This window comes from Phoxinus phoxinus (assembly GCF_949152265.1).
Source record: "Phoxinus phoxinus genome assembly, chromosome: 2".
Lineage (NCBI taxonomy): Eukaryota > Metazoa > Chordata > Actinopteri > Cypriniformes > Leuciscidae > Phoxinus > Phoxinus phoxinus.
Window position 1 is genome coordinate 29,844,521 of NC_136877.1, and position 18,723 is coordinate 29,863,243.

The following is an 18,723-nucleotide window of genomic DNA, read 5'->3' on the forward strand; positions in this document are numbered from 1 at the left end:
GCGCATTGATACGCCGAGCGCACAAGCTGGGGGTGAATGGGATGGAAGAAGAGTTCTTGTTTTGTATATCAGTTTCTGTCTTTTTATGTATTTATGGTTAAAAATCAAGCGAACAAAGCGAAGATTCCTTCTGTTACACTGTACAAAACTTTAGGGCGCAAAAGGGAGCGAATTCATCCGTGGGATAAGGTTTTAGTGGTGAAATGCCCGGCTGTTTGTAGATATATATTTAAATAATTGGTGAGTGTGTGTGTAAGTGTATGAAGATCGGTGTTTGACTGCTGGAGGAGTGAGTACAAGGGTAAGTGCGCCTTGGTTTTTTCATCTTCATCTTGTGAACTTTTGGGAACGGTGTCTTGCAACTCTTTTAGCGTTCTTTATTTGATTGTGCTGGTACTGATTTGAGTGGATGTGAAAGCGCAGAGGCAGCGCAGGGGGGTTTTGTTCATTTCTCTTTATTGTAGGAGTTGCAGGAGAGAGAGAGAGAGAGAGTGCAGCTGCAGTCAACGAAACGTTATAACTTACAACCGTTACACAATAACACATCGAATGGCACCCAAACACCCTTTAAACGACACTTGCTTAACAGAACTGGAATAATATGGTTGAAAATGTGATTCCAGCGCGTGCCGTAGTTTTCACAGCATGCCGTGAAACAGTCATGGGATGCCATTATAAATGCACTTTGCGCTTACATTTACATTCATTAGAGCAAGGGACGAAATCTCGAGCCATAAACACAATAAAGTGTGTATCGGTACTCTTGGTGTTGAGCTCGCGCGGTGTTGAGCTACTATTATTGTTAAGAGCCGCTAGGGCGACAAGACGTGTGATCATGAAAGATTTTTTCCAGTTCGTGTTCTCGGCACCACGCCTTGACATATCTGCACAAACGCGAGCTCGCTTTCATGAAGTCTCCTAAAATCTGTTCTGTGGTAAGGTGGAGGAAAGTTGTAGGCCGTGTGTAGTGAGTTTGATGTGTGATTGTGTGAGTATATAAAGTGATGGTGCTGTTTCCGGTGTGGATGCGTTGGAACGCTAATGATGATGATGATGATGACCTTTCTCAAGCTTTCAGATGGCGCTCGGTCCGCTTTAACGACTGGACCGTCATGAGCTCCTTTCGCAGTCTGTAAATGTGTGTGTGTGTGTGTGTTTTTTTTATTAGTGATGTTTTGGTTATTAGGTTCAGTACTGTATAGCCGTCAAACAGTATGGTTGTTCGTTCCTCATCAAAAAAATCACACCCTGTTTTTCTATATATTTTTTAGCTTAAAATTATTACATGTAACTAGGCCTTCGAAGTTATAAAATAATGGGCCTAACGTTACAGGTTTTTCTTCTCTTCAGCTTTGTCATGTTTTATTAATGTGCGGCTGTTCTCTTCCATTATAAACTATGTTGACTGTACAGCCATTTTTATGTTTGTTTCTTCCTCTTAACTCCACCTGCTTTTTTCCTGCAATGGGTCACCAATTCATCCAGTTTACATTTCATAATTTAATGTGCAATAATTTATTTATATTTTTCAATAAATTAGGACTTCAATAATGTAGTTTTATTATTTTCTAATAAATATTGCTTTTATTTTCAGTTCTACACATAGGCTACATATTGTGTAAAAGATCAGTGTTTACCTCCTGTTTAGTGGTTTTCTCACTGCATGCTGTCGTCATGTTACTTTCACATAAAGATGGTGAGTGGATGCCAGAGTTTTTATACCAAGTCACTTGACCTAAGTGGTTTTGGGGCCTTCTTTTTCAGTATCTTTTCAGACATCAGGCCCACGCACTCCCTGCCTTCCCCCCAGTTTCTCAAATGTCTGTTTCCCCCCTGGATACATAAACCATTTAAGGATTAAACGTATCATAGATACTCACAATGTGTATCCAGATATTTACATGATGTAGGCTATATGTTCATGCTCTCAGCAATAAGCAGACTTTGGCCAATAAAGCACAGACAGGAATTGACTTGCAGAGTATCTGCTTAAGCTAAAATTATGCCCTAAAAATTGTAATTAATAATCGGATTTTAGTTCTTAAACATTTAAATTATGCTACTCTGTTCTGAAGAGACTGGCCATGAGTTGAGGGCTTTGGAGAATGGATGGATGGATGTTCTGAAGACTTGGACAGAAGATTATGAACAGATTGATGGAGTGATGCAAAGGTTATAAAGACTACAATAAATGGCAATTTATAGTTAAATATAAATATAGACTATAGAATATAGTTTCAACAAGACACAATCTAGGCTAAGCAGCAGTTTACCTTGTTTAAGCAACAAATTGTCAAATCTGACATTCCTCCTTCACCCCAACTCAACTTGTTTCTAATTCTATGCCCCTTTTTACAAGATGTAGCCTAATATAAGTCTCAGGTGTCCCTAGAATGTCTCTGAAGTTTCAGCTCAATCGTGGTCAAGCTAACGTGATATTGCAGTTCATCACCATGAAAGTTTATTATCTGCATGCGTTTTAAAGCCATTAAACTTCTGATAGATGGTTTTCTGAGCGCACACATCCGAAGCACGCGCACAGAAAGCTGGCTGTCAGACGGCGCATCCCGTGAGTATGAAACTAAGTTATCTTTCACGTCGTATTGGGCTGTCACATCACACAAGTTTATTTCAAAAAGACACAAAGTTCACATAAACCGTAGGTTATGTCTTTGAATGTAAACAGAGAGTAAATAAATCGCATGTGAATATTAGATATGTGTATTAGTGAAAGCAGCGTAATATTCACCTACTGATATGCTGTTAATATTAATCAAACAACAAAAGAAAAACAGAAAATCACTCGTTTCCCTTGGTTGAATAACTTTAGTAGCTTTAATAAGAATACATTTCTTACTTGTATGTTGCTGTTAATTGCTCTGGCAAGGAGATAAACATGGCGGACTGTTTATAGCTCACTCAGGGAGGGGTCTATGCTAATAGGCCTTTATCACACTTTCGTGTTTGAAAAGCGGAAGCTTCAAATAGGAGCGTAAAACCGCTTCTGCTGCAGCCTGCATCAATGGCTGTGCCCATAGAATGGGATTGTTTTGATTTGTGTAAAATTCCAAAAACTCATGTTACGTAAAACTTCTTCTAAAGACACCAACCTCAGTTTGCAATGATTAATTGGGTATTGTGAAACAAAGAAAAAAGTTGTCTCAATATTCTGATGCATATTTTGTGATTTGAAGGGAACGCGCAAGCCATGCTGTGTAAGCGCAGAACTTCAGAGTCTGATCACCTTATTTTGTTGCAGAACTGCAAGAATACAATACAAACAACATCATATTAAAGAGCATTAGAATTAGACAAATCTTAAAATATTAATTACGACTAACGTCTATTTTGGGGGAAACTTATTAAACGTTCAAATTATTTTATGCACTCAGGCTACTTTAAGATGCAATCATCAGTAATTAGATCAAATTAAAGTTGTTTAAATAAAGGAACATTTACACCCCAGAGACATTTATTCAAAATATATGGTTTGATCATCGTAAACGAGTCATATTCTCCATGTTTGAGTGCAATGATTGGATAGCATTATACTGTGTAGACAATAATGGGTGGTAATATAATGCAAATAAACATAACATTAAAAATCAAATCGAATCAGTCCGATGATTCCTCTGGATTTAAATATTGACGTTTATTGTTAAGTTCAACTAAATTAGTGTACGTTTCTTCTTAAAATTGGCGTCCGTCTATTGACAATAATGCAGGTGGAAATTAATTTACGCTACTAATCGGAGCAGGATGTAACAACACGCGGACTGTGATAAAGGCCAATAGTGCTGAGTCCATTGGCAGTCGTGGGTGGGGCCTGTTCAATGTGACGTCACATTGCATAGAAACTGAACGGCTAATTCTGAGACACGGGTTATGATTCATGGGGATTTGAAAAAGGAGTGAGTGTATTTTTATCATTGTAGGGTGGTTGTGTACACACACTGCCAACACATATTTATGTTCAAACTCCATGTAAAATTGAATTTAGCATAATAGGTCCCTTTTAGAGTGCTGCAGTGATGTATTTTTGTTGACCAATTTTCCATTGCCTTTTGGATTATTGCAGAAAATAAGCTCTGTGACCAGCAAAAGTTCAGGATTCTTACACATTTTATTCATCTTGATAATCTTTACAAATAAACTCAACACAAAACACATTTTCCCTGAACGTTTATGTTAGTAGTTTGCAAGAGCATGATTATAAACACAATGAGGCTGTAAAAGCGGACTAGTAGTGAGTAGATGAGCTTACCTGGTCAGTGTGATTTATCCAACAACCTTAGCCACTTGTTTGCCTTTTGTAAGACAAGAAAAAGCTTGGGGTATTTCTGATGTATTTTATGTCGTTAGACAAGGAAGTATCTTGAGCTTGTGTTAATCACTCTTTATTTCAGGCATTTAACCAAGGGTGATGAAATCAGAAGTGCTAAAATGCCAGCTTGTTTCTGGGGTTTGGCCTACAAAAATATGTAATCTCTGCTACACTCTAGTAATGTATATAATTTAAGAAGTCTAAAGAAGTTTTAGAGCTGGGTAAGAGTCATTGCAGATAGCAATCTGTTCACCTTCATCATCATAAAGGATTATATCAACACGTGAGCTTATGAAAATGCTAGCATATACTGTGTTGTATGAGTGTATTACGTGGTAATGAAGCTGCTTTGATAAGAGGGCGGTATTGTAAAAACTGCTTTGGTTGAGTAGAGGCATTGTAAAAGTTTGGTTAAATTTGATTAGGTTTGAGTGCAAGCATTGGACAGAGAACGAGGAAGGGTGTATCAAATGTTCCCTTTCTCTGAAGAGTAGTTCTGAATTACTTGTGCTTCAGCACATTTACTGAGCCAACAGGTTAAGGTATGGTGTGCCAGTCTGATCAGGCAGGTGTAGTGTGTGTTATGATCACTTTGGCTCTTTGCCCTCACTGAATAGAGAAGTCCCAGAAAATAGCCCTCTTTTGCTCTGCTGTGCAACTTAGCCTATACTGTTAAACTATTATATGGACACTTATAATGCAGGATTAATAAGACACATTACATCTACTTTCTGCTGGTTTGTAAGATTCATTGTATGATTTTTTTTTTAAATATTATTTTGCTTAAATATCAGATCAGTGACTGGTGCACTACAGATAGAGGAGGATGCCACTCTGTAGATGAGTGAGAAGCTCTGTGTGTGGAGTGCCCATCTGGTAGTCTCTGCTTTCATTCTGATGAGAAGAGAGTGATGATCTGTGGCAGAGACAGAGACTGATTCTGTGAGACACAAGTACTGAGAACAAAAAATAACAGCTCAAACAAACCAGAGAAAGCAGGAAGTGAGTACATTTGCACTGGCATTACAAATGCAAAGACATTATAAGACAGAGACAGTCCACTTATACATGTATGAATGGATGAAAACATATGGTGGCTATAGTACCTCTTTATAGTTTTTGATGGAGGCTTCGCAACTCAACATGTAGCTGTTAAATGAGCCAATCACCTCTTAGTTTACTATAGAACGTGCTTGTTCCTTAGCTGGACCAGTCAAAAAAAGAAAGCCGTTTCTCAATATGCGTTCTTATATGTACTTGTGTTCTTGTGGATTTGTGAAACATCATCACTCGCTGCCCAAGTACTGTTTCAATTAAAAGTTCACGTTAGCCAAGTAGTACAGTGCATCTAGCATCAATAGCAGAGGATAAAACCTGTGTCATTTAAAAATACTACTGTTATTGCATCACAAAATGGAGTTTTTCAAGCGAGAATGTAGTTGTAGAATGTAAATGTAGTAAAGCTCAAGTATGTGGTTTATTGATAAAGATAGCGCCTATTGAAAATTGTATCTAGTATTTTTGTAGTGTCGAGGTCCGGGCTCATTAACCCCGCCTGGAACAGCCGTACCTCGGCTAGTCCTTCTGACGTTTGCCGCTGGCTTTGATGTCTCTGTAGTGGTTAAACTTGATATAATTCGTCTTGTGTATGTCTAACGGGCGATCTTTGGTCTCATGAATCTATCATTTGTTCCCCGAGCAAATTGTTTTGGCTGAGGGCAAAGTGAAGTTTCAGAACTTATGTATAGCCTATATATATATATATATATATATATATATATATTATGCTGTTTAACTTTACCATTGTAGCCTACTAGAGCGCTGACTTTGTACGTTTTGTACTGAATTGTTTGGTTGGCTTTATTTCTTATTTTTATAGTTTCTTATACCTAATAAATATTTTTATAATGGGTATTATTAATCATTAAAACTGACATTTAACAAAAAGAGACTGGGTTGTGTTTTGTCATATTTCATTTTATTACAGTGAAGATCATCAGTACATATTCACATATTACCTAAAGGATGTATTATTATGTTTCATATTTTTAAAATGTAAACAAAAAGAGGCAGGGTTGTGGTTTATATTTTGTTTTGTTATAAATATACATGCAGTGAAGATAATCAATGTATGCATTTCCTGAACCACATTTGTGTGGCTATTAATGTTTAACGAAACGAGGCAGAGTGGTGTTTTATAACATATTTAATTTTATTGTTGCGTAAAATATACATACTGAGATAACCGGAGTGGCCAGTGACGCTATCATGAACGCTGCTGTTCCATTTGTAGAATTACCGGACTTGCGTCCTCCCGTCCTCCGGAGTTCGTTCTCCTAAATCGAACTTGGCAAGTCTTTGTGTACCTGGTGTTAAGAAACACCTCATGTCTCTGTAAATGTTGTTTCAGGACATTGTGCTAGGAACGTAGGTTCTGGGGAAACTTTTTCACAGAAGCAATTTGTAGTTGTCCATTTTAGGAACCTTGATTGAAAAAAATCATCATTTACTCGCCCTCATTTGGTTTCAGACTTAAATATTTTCTTTATTTTGCGGAACACAAAAGAAGACATTTTGAAGAGATGTTTGCCTGTACAGTGAAAGTCTGTGGGGTTCAATAGTATTCGGGGTTTAATAATCTTTGTGTTCCACAGAGGAAAAATAAGTCACACAGGTTTGGAGTGACATGAGGGTGAGTAAATGATGACAGAAGTTTCATTTTTGGGGTGAATTATTCCTTTGAGTGTTTAACTTGAGTGTATAAAGAAGCATTGCTTTGAATCTGCAATTTTTGCATGCAGCCCAAATCTTTATCCACAAAGCTTGCACTTAAAATATTCCTGCTGACATCTTTTTTTCAATATTGCTATGATGTAGATTAGTCACTCTCCGGAGCGCTACTGTGTGCAAATGTGTGTGTGCTCCAGTCCTTACCATCCTCTCTTGTCTATTCCAGCTCCACCCCCCACTCTGCCAGTTGGATGGTGTTCAAGACGGCAGACGTTGGGAAGGTATAGAATAAACCATTGTCATAAGGGGGGTGCACACATTCTGACACAACTGTGATGGTCTGCTTTATGGCGTTTCATTGGTTAGCTAATTAATTTAAATGTTTTCCAGAAATACCCTTAGTAGTACTATTACTCAAAAGAGCAGCATAGCTACACAGTTCTGAAGAGGAGTGAAGGAAACAGTTAATGCATGCGTCAGCATCATTTCCTCCCAAAGAAGAATGACAGCAGGAGAAAACAGGATTGTGTATGTGCAAAAGAGTGCTGTTCAGTTTGATCCTTGGTGTTCAGGCAGGATTTTGATGAGAGTAGTTTTGATTGAATCAGTACACAGAGATATATCCTACTAACACTGAGCAGATTTACACACACTCGCACAAGCACACTAACAGATCTGTCATGGCATGGTCATGCACACTGTGAGACCGCAAGAAGCTCTTTTACCTCTTTTTTAAAATATATATACTTAGTCATTCAATAACATCTCAATTAATGATGGAATATCTGCTCTCTTCCTTTTATACGCCAGGCAGCTGTGTTGGGTTTTGGGAAGAAGAGATCGATTATGGAACTACAAAATTTACAGGAAGCACTCAAAGTGGAAATCCAGATCCATCAGGTATCCCCACCGCCCTCCCGCTCCCTGCACACCATATGGATTGAGTGTGTAATTGTTGCGGCTGCAGTACCCTCGTCGTCCTCTAGAGGTCACTGCATCAGCATGTGTCACCCACTCCTGAGAGTGCTAAAACTTTCTTCTCTTTCTTGCAGAAACTCGTGAGCCAGATGAAGCAAGATCCACAGGTGCGTCTCCCTCACTGAACATGTCCCTCACTTACGTTACTGTTTGATCGATACGCTCTCATATACCGGCCACTGGACTAGTGTATTAGGGAGGAGTGTGTGTGTTCTTTGTACAGAATGCAGATCTGAAGCTGCAGCTCCGTGACCTGCAGGCCAAGATCACAGCGCTGAGTGAGCGGCAGGTGAGAGCTGCTCTCTGAGAGAACACCTGCTGCCATATCAGTGTTCTCTACGAACGTACACATGTCTTGATCAGTTCAATTACTTGGGGTCTGAAAGTCTTTACCTCCTTGTGTGTCCCGAGAAAATGAGGCGATCTTGTTTGGTTATGAAACCTGTGTTACATCATGGCATTGTTTTGTGTTGTATTGTGCTGAACATTTGTGGTGTGATTTGTGCGTTGTGGTTTTGTGTTGCCAAATGAACTATTTGCCAACACACAAACATGCGCAAATCGATTCTCCCCCTTTTCTTTGACATTTCTGTAACTGATGATTAATGTCTGCTGGGGATGATTACGTGGCGTACTGTTGTCCGATTGAGCTAACTGTACAGAACCCGAAGTTCTGTGGAGGAGATGGAGAAAGATGTGTTGCAGATTGCTGGCAGTGGCAGCAGAGATGAATTTTAATTAGCATCTTAAAGCCTTTTAAAGTTACAGAATAAAGCAGCTGCCACCAACAGGGGGGAAACCACACCTGAGATCATCTCTCCTTCTGCAGAGAAAAGGGAATAAGTCAACCCTCTCAGAGCTTCAGAAATGTATCAGCCTGCAGCACTATTTAATAAAGTGTGCTCTGTGCTGCCTTCCTCGCTCAAACACATTCGGTGTCCGGTGGAATTCTCCCAGATCTAGGAGTATGTGAGTCTAACAGATGGTGGAGGAAGCCTGTTAAAGCTATAATCAGTGAGAGGACTGTGCTGGGGGGTTGTGTTCATATTCATTAATGTAACTGTCACTCTGTCTTCACTGGTTACAGAATCAACACATACTCGGCTGAACACAAACAAGCTGTATTGCACATTTGTAGCCTGCATTAAGTAAAGCCTTAATGCAGTAAACTTTTGATATCTTCCTCCTTCTGTCTTCTCTTTTTGATTGTTATGGATCCATACTCTTTTAATGTTGCTTTGTGTACACGTGGTCATGTGTATGTGTACGTGTGTGTGCAAATTTTTTGATGCTGAACTGTAACACAAACAGTAAATGGCTTCAAATGAATTGCATTGAGAGGAGGAATGATCATGTCATTTAGAATCACATTCTGTTTTCTCACTGTAATTTCTCATTTGCACAGTTATAACAGAGCTCAATAAGTGTGCAAGTATGTTTATTATCAGCTAGAACTTTAATTTTTCATTCCTCTACGTTTACTTGAGACTTCCATTTCTTTCCTGTTCATCATCATGTAAGTTACTAAAGAACTTGCCACACGTCACTAAATCATTTCTATTTTAAAAGTTGTGCCTAAGAGTGTTTTGAGTTATTATGCAAATGTAGGTGTGTTCTTATAAATGCTAATTATCTAGTTATTCTTATGTGGGAACTCTTCTAATAGAGAATTTTTTTTTTATGTATCATAAGTTTAAACATGAACATTTCACCCTTTAAAGGTGAATGCTATCTGTCATCGTTTAGACTCTTAAAAGGATAGGTCAGCCAAAAAAAATATTCAAAACATTCCTTAACCTGTATAGCTTACTTTCATTTGGAGAATACAATTTATTTTAAAGAATGATTCAACTGTTTTTGTTCAAATACAATAAAAGTTGATAAGGTCTCTGCGCATGAAACTGGAAGTATTAGAAGTATATAGAAGGAAGTACTTCAATAGAAAAACACATTACTACTAAAGAACAAAAAAAAAAGAACAAAAAAAAGATCCTTATACAAAAATAGAATTTTTTTTGTAAGGATAAATAAATGAATCTATAATACTTCAATTTCTTACTTCAATATATCTGTCCTTTAATTATTTGAAGAAGCAAATGTGGTGACAGTCCTTTCAGCTGTATACTGGACATGGCTCGCTAATTTATGGCTGTAATGCAATAATCCGGTTTCTTAAAACACTTTTAAGATGTTTTTGAAGGTAGATTACTGTTGCCCCCCTGACTGATAGAAAAAGAGACAAAGAGAGAGTGAAGTTTAGTTGTAGGGATTCCATGTTCTCACTTTCTGTCAGCGCAAACGGGCCAAAATCCAACATGACAACAGCAGGCAGAAAGAGAGCTTGAGTGAGAGAGACTTCATTGCAGGTACGAGTGACAGAACACACAAAAAATGAACAGGCACTTGTTCTCTCTTTCTCCCTCAGAAAAAGGTTGTGGAGCAGTTAAGGAGAGATCTACTGGTCAAACAGGAAGATATGAAGCTGCAGACGCTGCAAGCCGATGGGCAAACGTCTACCTTGCTCATCACACAGACGCCTCTGCCTGCTGCCAGCCTAGCTACTCCACAGGTACCCACATAACTCACAAGAAACTGCATCCAGGGACTTCTTAAAAGACAAAGCCTTGTCTTTGCTGAACATTTAAAGGATTAGTTCACCAAAAACTAAAAAAAAAAAAAAATCCAAACCCAAATGACTTTCTTTCTATTGGAGAACACAAAAGGGATGAAGGCCTGGGCTGTCAAGTGCCAAAATTGCAACAAAAAAGCACCCTAAAATTGTCCATTTAGAAATATAATTCAGAATTTTTTAGTATTGTGTTGACTTTTATGTGTGATTAGGCTAATCTTTGAGGCTTTCAGGGCACAAAAGCACCATAAAAGTGGTCCATGTAAAGTTACTCCTGAGGCCATATTATTGCTTTGTGTGTGGAACAGGCTAAAAGTTAAATTTTGTTATCCACTTGACATCTGCCCTAGCTCTCTTTGGCATATTCATGAAAGTTCACGAGAAGTAGATTCTATGAATCAGTTCTTTTTGTGTCAGTGGTCTGAATGATTTATTCATGAATTGAACTGATCTTGAGAGACTCAATAGCTACTAGGGGTGTAATGATTTAAGTTTTTTTTATGGTTTGGTTCGTATTGCGGTTTTGGGGTCATGGTTTCAGTTCAGTTTGGTTTGAGGGCAGGGGATGGGGGGGATTGCCAACTGGTCTTTGGGGGAGACTAAATATTTATTTGGTATTTGCTAAAATAAGCTCTGACATGCGTCACTTTCTTTTTAGATATGTCATCAAGGCAAAAGTGACATTTATACTCTCAGTAGCTCCAGTGACATTATCACAGTGGCATTTTTCATTATAAAGAGATGAGTGGCAGATCATTATGTTCAGTAAGAAGAACTTGCCTATAAAAGAAAAAAGAGATCATGTTTCCAACGGTGTATGTGTTTGTGACCCTGTAGAGCTCTGTGCCCCCTGTCATTGCTTCAAAGACTCTACCTCTGGTACTGAGAGCTGCCACCCCCTCCTCACCTATCATCATGACACCAGCACCTACTATCACCGTGGTGACGACCCTTGGCAACGCACTCCTTGCAGGCCCTCCTAGCTCAGATCCTCAAAAATCCCTAGTAAACTTCCAGCCGGTCATCCAACCGACCAATCAGGGAGCAGAGCCAGTACGAGTCATATCCAATAGCACCATTGTTGTAAGTATTTCTCAAAGCTGTTTTGAGTCTCTTGTTACTGAACAAGAAGAGTTTTGTTTTCTTATTCCCTCTTGTTTAGCAAACTGCATATGAGGAGGGAAGAAATATTTAGGCTGTCACATTTAACCTAGAACCCAAAAGCTCAGGGTTGGTTCTTTAGATTTTAGACACAATTGTTCTATTATATCTGTGGCTTAAATGGTTAAAGTTATTTGTTGTAGGATGTATGTTGGACAGGTTAGTTAAGTAAGGGTGTCTAAATGGGCGGTCTTGTCACAGGTGCAAGCTGCTTCCCAAACAATCAAAGTTCCTCAGTTTGTCCCACCAACCAGACAGACAACTCGACCAGCCACTCTACCGCAGGTTTGTTTCCATAGAAACCCTTCACACCCTAATGCCTGGCTGGGCTAGTGAAAAACCCTAACTGCTAAGTGTTAGTGTGCATCTATGTGTCTTGTTTTTTTTTTTTAACTGCAGGTGTTACTTTTCTGTGTGATATTTTCTTCTTGCCCCATCTTGTTTTCTTGCCCTGGATTTAATTTCTGTGTGCTTGCATAGTCGTGACATTTGCAATTCCTGCTTTGGCTGTTGCTTTTGACCCTACAGTAAAGTGATCCTTATCCCTGATTTCTCTCCGGCAGTATTCTGTGCTATTCTCTGTGGTATGTTGTGTGTGTCCATATATGCTAGGGTTGGTTGGTATAACCAAAATCACATAGTGGTACACTACCATTCAAATGTTTTGGGTTGGTAAGATAAAGTCTCTTATGCTCACCGAGACTATATGTACCGGTATATATTTGATCAAAAAGACAGTAAAAACGGTCAAATATTATTCATTTAAAATAATGGTTTTCTTATTTGAGTGTATTTTAAAATAGAATTTATTCCTGTGATGGCAAAGCTGAATTGTCATCAGTCATTCCTCCATTTAATTTACTTTCTCTTTATTTTATTTTTATTATTTTCTCCTTTTATTCAGAACTTGATGGATGAAAACCAGGAGATAAAGTTATGCATAATAAATAATTAAACATTATTTTATAGTAACTAATTATATTATAAAATAATAGTCAATGTGTAGACAACTTTTGTTTGAATTGGAGGGGAGCTGGTGTTAGTGGTGTTGTGGAATAGTAGGGAATATATTTGTTGTTTGTTGTATATTAGTCTGCTGCTGTTAAACCGCCGAGTTGAGCATCACTTTTCAGATTTTTTTTTCACGGTCCACCTTTTTATTTCTCCATTTATTCCACAAATAATTGTAATTTTTTTTCCTGTGTGTGAGCAGGTCAGGCCAAAACCCCCAGCGTCTTTGTCTCCAGCTGCTGGTCAGATCTCTGTGCAAACCTTGCAGTCGCCGGTGTTACTGAGCACTGCCCTCCCTTCGTCTGGTCACGTCCAGCAGATGCGTATCCTCAATGGCCTGCCCTGCCCCAACAGCTCTAACAACACAAGCATCCTGATCTCCCCATCTACACACATGCAGCCGTCTGTGCAGACACGCACACAGCAGTTACCTCACAACAGACCAAGCTCTGACAACACGGTGAGGGAAATTCACACTTTATGTATTTAAGTTTACTCTAAAACATTAATTACATGGAAAAAAAGGAAAGTCAGTTCACACAGCCATATTGGTCCATCTCCTTCTAATACTGTCTAGGTCAGGTGTCACCAAACTCGGTCCTGGAGGGCCGCTGTCCTGCAGAGTTTAACTCCAACCCCAATTAAACACACCTGAACCAGCTAATCAAGGTCTCACTAGGCATACTAGAAACTTTCAGGCTGGTGTGTTGGACCTGGTTGGAGCTAAACTCTGCAGGACAGCGGCCCTCCAGGGCCTAGTTTGGTGACCCCTGGTCTAGGTGCACTATCGTTCAAAAGTCAATAGGAAAGACAAATGACGATTTATATTTAAAATAAATGCAGTTCTTTTTAAATTTATATTCATCAAATAATCTTGAAACAAATGTGTCACGGTTGCAACCCAACTGTTCTGTTTCCACAAACATATTAAGCAACACAACTGTTTTCAACATTGATAATGAAAAGTGAAAAAGTGACATGTGAAGTCCAAGTATGGTAACCCATACTCAGAATTTGTCCTCTGCATTTAACCCGTCCAAGTTAGTGCACACACATTAGGAGTAGTGAACACACACACTCTGCAAACCGTGATACACATCCGAAGCAGTGGGTAGCTTTTATGCTGTGGCGCCCAGGGAGTGATTGGGGGTTAGGTGCCTTGCTCAAGGGCACCTCAGTCATTTACTGCCGGTACTGGAATCTAACCAGCAACCTCTGTGTTAGCAGTCAGACTCGATAACCATTAGCCCATGACTGAAATGTTTCTTGAAAGCACCAAATTAGAATGATGTGACTCTGAAGACTGGAGTAATTGCTGTGGAAAATTCAGCTTTGCATCACAGAAATAAATTACGTTTTAAAATGTTACAATAGAAAACAAGTATTGTGTGCTGTAATAATATTTCACAATATTACTGTTTTTAATGTGTTTTTGATCAAATAAATGCAGCCTTGGTGAGCATAAGAGACTTTTCAAAAACTAAAAGTCTAACCGACCCCAAACTTTTGAATGGTAGTGCATGTATTAATACATCTTTGTTTCTTCTTCAGATACCCGCAGTAGAATATGCGACAGAGCCAAAGACTTCATTGCTCATCTCTCCAGACACGCCTACACACACTTCTCCTCCACTGTCCTTACATACACCATCTTCACCTGCTCCCACCAACACACACACTCCTTCCTCCAAACATCAGGAGAGCCCTCTGGTAAAGTACTTTTATGTTTATAATGAAGAAATTGATGAGTATGGTGATGTAAATGATGATCATTACTGAGATAATGACACGCATTCTTTCCACAGAAACTGGCCTTCATGTTGTCTCTGGGACTGGTCACACGCGACTATTTAGAAGGTCAGGAGAATGAAATGTGTCTGTCTGTGTCCGTGTTTGTTTGTGTGCGTGAATGAATGTGTATTGACCTTTCCCACTATGTTTGTGTAGAGATTCAGAGCAGGCGTCAGGAGCGTAAGAGACGTACAACAGCAAATCCAATATATAGCGGAGCCATGTTTGAACCAGAGGTAACAAACATACACATGCATTAAACGAGCAGTTCAATGCAAACAGATTGGAGATATCTGATGGAATGAACCGTGCTTGTGTGTGTTTCAGCGGAAAAAGAGCTCAATGTCGTATCTGAGTTCCATAAACCAGTCCAGCAGGAAGAGAGGTGAGTTCAGCCAATCACGCTTTCTCTCTGTGCCTATATTAGATACTCTGTGTGGTTTATTGAGGAGAAGTGTCAAAACTAGGGCTGTCAGTTAACGCGTTATTAACGACTTTAACGCAAACCCATTTTAACGGCGTCAATTTTTTTTATCGCGAAATTAACGCCTAGCAAACTTTGTCGTTTTTTTCACATGTTTGTTTCACAAACTACAACACAACAGCGGATCTAGCTAGACCAGAAACAAAACAACAGGCACACACTTGTTTGGGCTTGCGATGCGGACCGGCCAAAGAGTGGACGAGAAGCGCAGCGCCGAGCCACGTCTAGGACAACTCGTATCGCACATCGGACGCACGCTTTCTCAGTTTATGGCCAGCAATAAAAACGCAGAATGGCGCCGCCGGTGTGTGTACACTCATAGAGAATAATGTGTTCGAATTTTAAATACGAGGCGCTGCGCTTCTCGTCCAGTGTGCGACCCGCTTTAACGTTACGTTTTGAGTGGATGAATGATGAGCGCGAGACGACGAAATGGATGCCAATAAGATTCTTAATGTAAAGTTTACTTTTAAAAAGTTGCCAAAAGGTTCTATTGACAAGACCAAAGTGATCTGTGTGTTGGGTCGTTGTGAACTGAGCTGTCATCGCGGCACGTCCAGTCTGAAATACCACTCGATGGTCAAACACACCGCTGATGCGTTTCTACGCCCACTCGTCAATATCGGTAACGTTACCTCGTCAGTATTTCTTTCACCCTTTTATTGATGGACAGTGTTACATTGTGTGAGAGATTATTTGCTCCAAGTGAGAATGTTAGTGTGAAATTGAACACAGTATGTTGTTTTCAATAAAAAACATTTGCACAAAGCAAGCCGATCCACTTTTCCATGTTGATAAGAGCATTAAAATGAGAAAAAATAATGGAACAAAAAGAAATCAAGAGACATTTAGAATAGATAAAAATGTGCGATTAATCGCGAGTTAACTATGACATTAATGCGATTAATGGCGATTTAAATATTTTAATCGTTTGACAGCCCTAGTCAAAACCCATAATTTAAAAGTGTGGTGATGCTTTTTGCCGCCTTCCCCTGCATCATCGTTATGAAGCAACTGGAGTAAACAGCTGCTGCTTTGATGATGCAAATTTGCAGATCGGACCCAAATAATATGTGAACACAATCCAGCAGGGGAAGGGGAGAGCAATCAAACTCTGGTTCAGACTAGGCAATCGAACCAAGTGTGAAAGAACCTTTAAAGTGTAACTTCGCTGATTTTTTTTTTATAACCCACTTTGTATTGTTACAATATCTGTAATATATGTAAATTAACTATGTTTACTTGTTTTCTGTGTTATCTGGTCCGAGAAATTCACATTTATTTGTCAACAACTTTTGACATCTCCAGAGCTTTTGTGAAAACTACAGATTACTTGCGCTCTTTTGTATCCCCGCCCTCGGACTGTTGGGTCGACAGGGTTATTAACAGAACATTGTAAGGTTTATCACTGAAAATAGTATCATACTTTATCTACTTGTTAAACAGCATTATGGTAAGAATGGAACACTATGGAAACAGCTTTTTTTAAACCCGTTGCTTCAGGAGGTTGGGCGGAACTGACAGACTTACAGTTTGTTTAGTTTCTTTGTTTTTCCCCTTTGTTTGGCCTTCACTTAAAAATTAAAATTCTGTCATCATTTACTCACCCACCTGTATGAAGTTCCAAGTAATCCAAATGTAAACGAGCTTTTCACAACACTGGTTGGATATTAACCATATCTGTGAAATGTGACTTAACATCCACTGTGAATTGTCTAATTTTATTTATTATTATTTATTGCGGTAAAAACTTTTCTAACTTTAGTTAGAGTGTAATATTGCTGTTTGAGCATAAACGACATCTGCAAAGTTACAACGCTCAACGTTCAAAGCAAAGGAAGATATTTGCTTTTAAAGAAAAGGACTACAACAAACTCTGGTAGGGACTACACGACATTCCTCCCGGGTTAGTGACATCAGCAACCCTAAAATGTACATAAACCCCGCTCCCGGGAACATGCAGTCCATGTTGAGAAGGGGAAAAGTTGTTGTATAAGAGTACATTTGTGAGTCAGCTCAAACTTTAGCATCCATCTTTTCACATAATAGAAAGTCACTCAATGTGCATCTCACAACAGTTCCTATACGAGCGATTTATAGATTATCATGACAGAATATCCTAATTGAAGATAGTTAACTCCACATCAGCAACATAAATTCATCAACTAACCATTCAGAGACGTCCTGTTGCATTCTACATGTAGTCACTTCTTCTTGAGTCTCTCCATCTTTGTCTGACTCCGTTTTAACATTAAAGGCAGAACAGTTTCTGTCATTTTAGTGTGTCTGCGTGAGGTAATCGCAGCTGCTAACACACATGAGCTCTTGAAACCCCACCCTCTGCAGCAGCTCATTTGCATTTAAAGGGACAGGGACAAAACCGTGCGTTTTTGCAAACCCTCAAAAAGTGACAACTTTAACATGCTATATAAAAATATCTGTGGGGTATTTTGTGACACACACACTCTGGGGACATCATAGATTTATTTTACATCTTGTGAAAGGGACATTTTACCACCCCTTTAAGCCCTTTTTCTACACCTCTCATCCTGAACTGATCCACTTTTCTTTACTCCCATCAGTCAGTCTCTCTCGGTCTCACACAAGCACACATTCAGCAGTAATGACTGTTTGATTATGTAATGTGCTTACAGGCACTCTGCTGTGGAGTGGCCCTGGAGTGTATGTGTGAGGCAGGAAGAAATGACCCTGCAGTGTGTTAAGTGGGATAATGACTGTCTTCAGGCTGCTGTAAAAGTGTATACATTAGTAAAAGACTCAGACAATGTTCTCAGCCTACTTTATAGGTTTACAATTAGGCAAGTTGTGCACATCTTAAAGGTGTGACAATACTGCATCATTAGTTTACCATTAGAACTTGTATTGGAAAGACTTAAGTACCAAAACACAACATTACTGTTTGCCAAAGATTCTTTGATATGAGCAATATTTTGATTGCTCTTCAAAGCTCACCCAAAACAGCTTTCACTGTTGCAGATTAAAGCAATAGTTCATTTAGAAATTATCATTTACTCACCTCTTACTCGCCTGTTCCAAACATGTATGACTTTCTTCTGTGGAACATGATAGAAGATATTTTAATGATTTTTTCAATTCTTATTCTTATAATGGAAAGTCCTCAGGGTCCTGAACAGCATTGGACCCCATTGACTTTCATTGTATAGACAAAAAAACACTGTGACGTTTTAGATGTTCCTTGAGGCAAATATCTGTCAGAAAGTGTAGTAGGTGAGCATTCAAGTGATTGAGGACAGAATCAGAATAACTTGCAGCCAAAATTATGCTTTTTGATTAAACAAAAAAAGACTGTTCCCGTGTCATATAAAATGAGACAGTGTGCGTGTGCGTGCGTGCGTGTGTGTGTGTGCGCGCGCGCGCGCGTGTGTGTGCGTGTGTGTGTGTGCGTGCGTGTGTGTGCGTGTGCGTGTGTGTGCGTGTGTGTGCGTGTGTGCGTGCGTGCGTGCGTGTTCATTCATTGAGGAGCTAAATAAGCTATTTTTTGTTTTTGGATCTCTTGATTTTATCTTGTACACATTTGGGACCAAGGCTCCAGCCATATATTGTTTCATTGAATATAACTCTTGACTTGTCTTT

At 39.1% G+C, this 18,723-nt stretch overlaps 1 protein-coding gene across 9 annotated transcripts in view; it reads left to right on the plus strand.

The window, feature by feature from the left end:
• phf21aa (PHD finger protein 21Aa) overlaps positions 1-18,723 on the plus strand; it is a 27,074-nt gene continuing 8,351 nt past the window's right edge. For 3 of the 9 annotated variants that reach the window (XR_013796562.1, XR_013796563.1, XM_079604102.1), the window contains exons 1-13: positions 16-301; positions 7,281-7,335; positions 7,865-7,954; positions 8,107-8,139; positions 8,256-8,321; positions 10,458-10,601; positions 11,499-11,744; positions 12,024-12,107; positions 13,036-13,293; positions 14,385-14,543; positions 14,639-14,690; positions 14,781-14,860; positions 14,952-15,009. Coding sequence is in view for 6 of the 9 variants with exons in the window: in XM_079604102.1 (XP_079460228.1) it covers positions 7,306-7,335; positions 7,865-7,954; positions 8,107-8,139; positions 8,256-8,321; positions 10,458-10,601; positions 11,499-11,744; positions 12,024-12,107; positions 13,036-13,293; positions 14,385-14,543; positions 14,639-14,690; positions 14,781-14,860; positions 14,952-15,009 (1,300 nt within the window). In the remaining 3 variants the exon portion in view is untranslated. Of the gene's footprint in view, positions 302-771; positions 936-7,280; positions 7,336-7,864; positions 7,955-8,106; positions 8,140-8,255; positions 8,322-10,457; positions 10,602-11,498; positions 11,745-12,023; positions 12,108-13,035; positions 13,294-14,384; positions 14,544-14,638; positions 14,691-14,780; positions 14,861-14,951; positions 15,010-18,723 lie in introns of those variants that run through there. The other 6 variants (XM_079604103.1, XR_013796561.1, XM_079604105.1 and 3 more) reach the window with 6 other exon arrangements.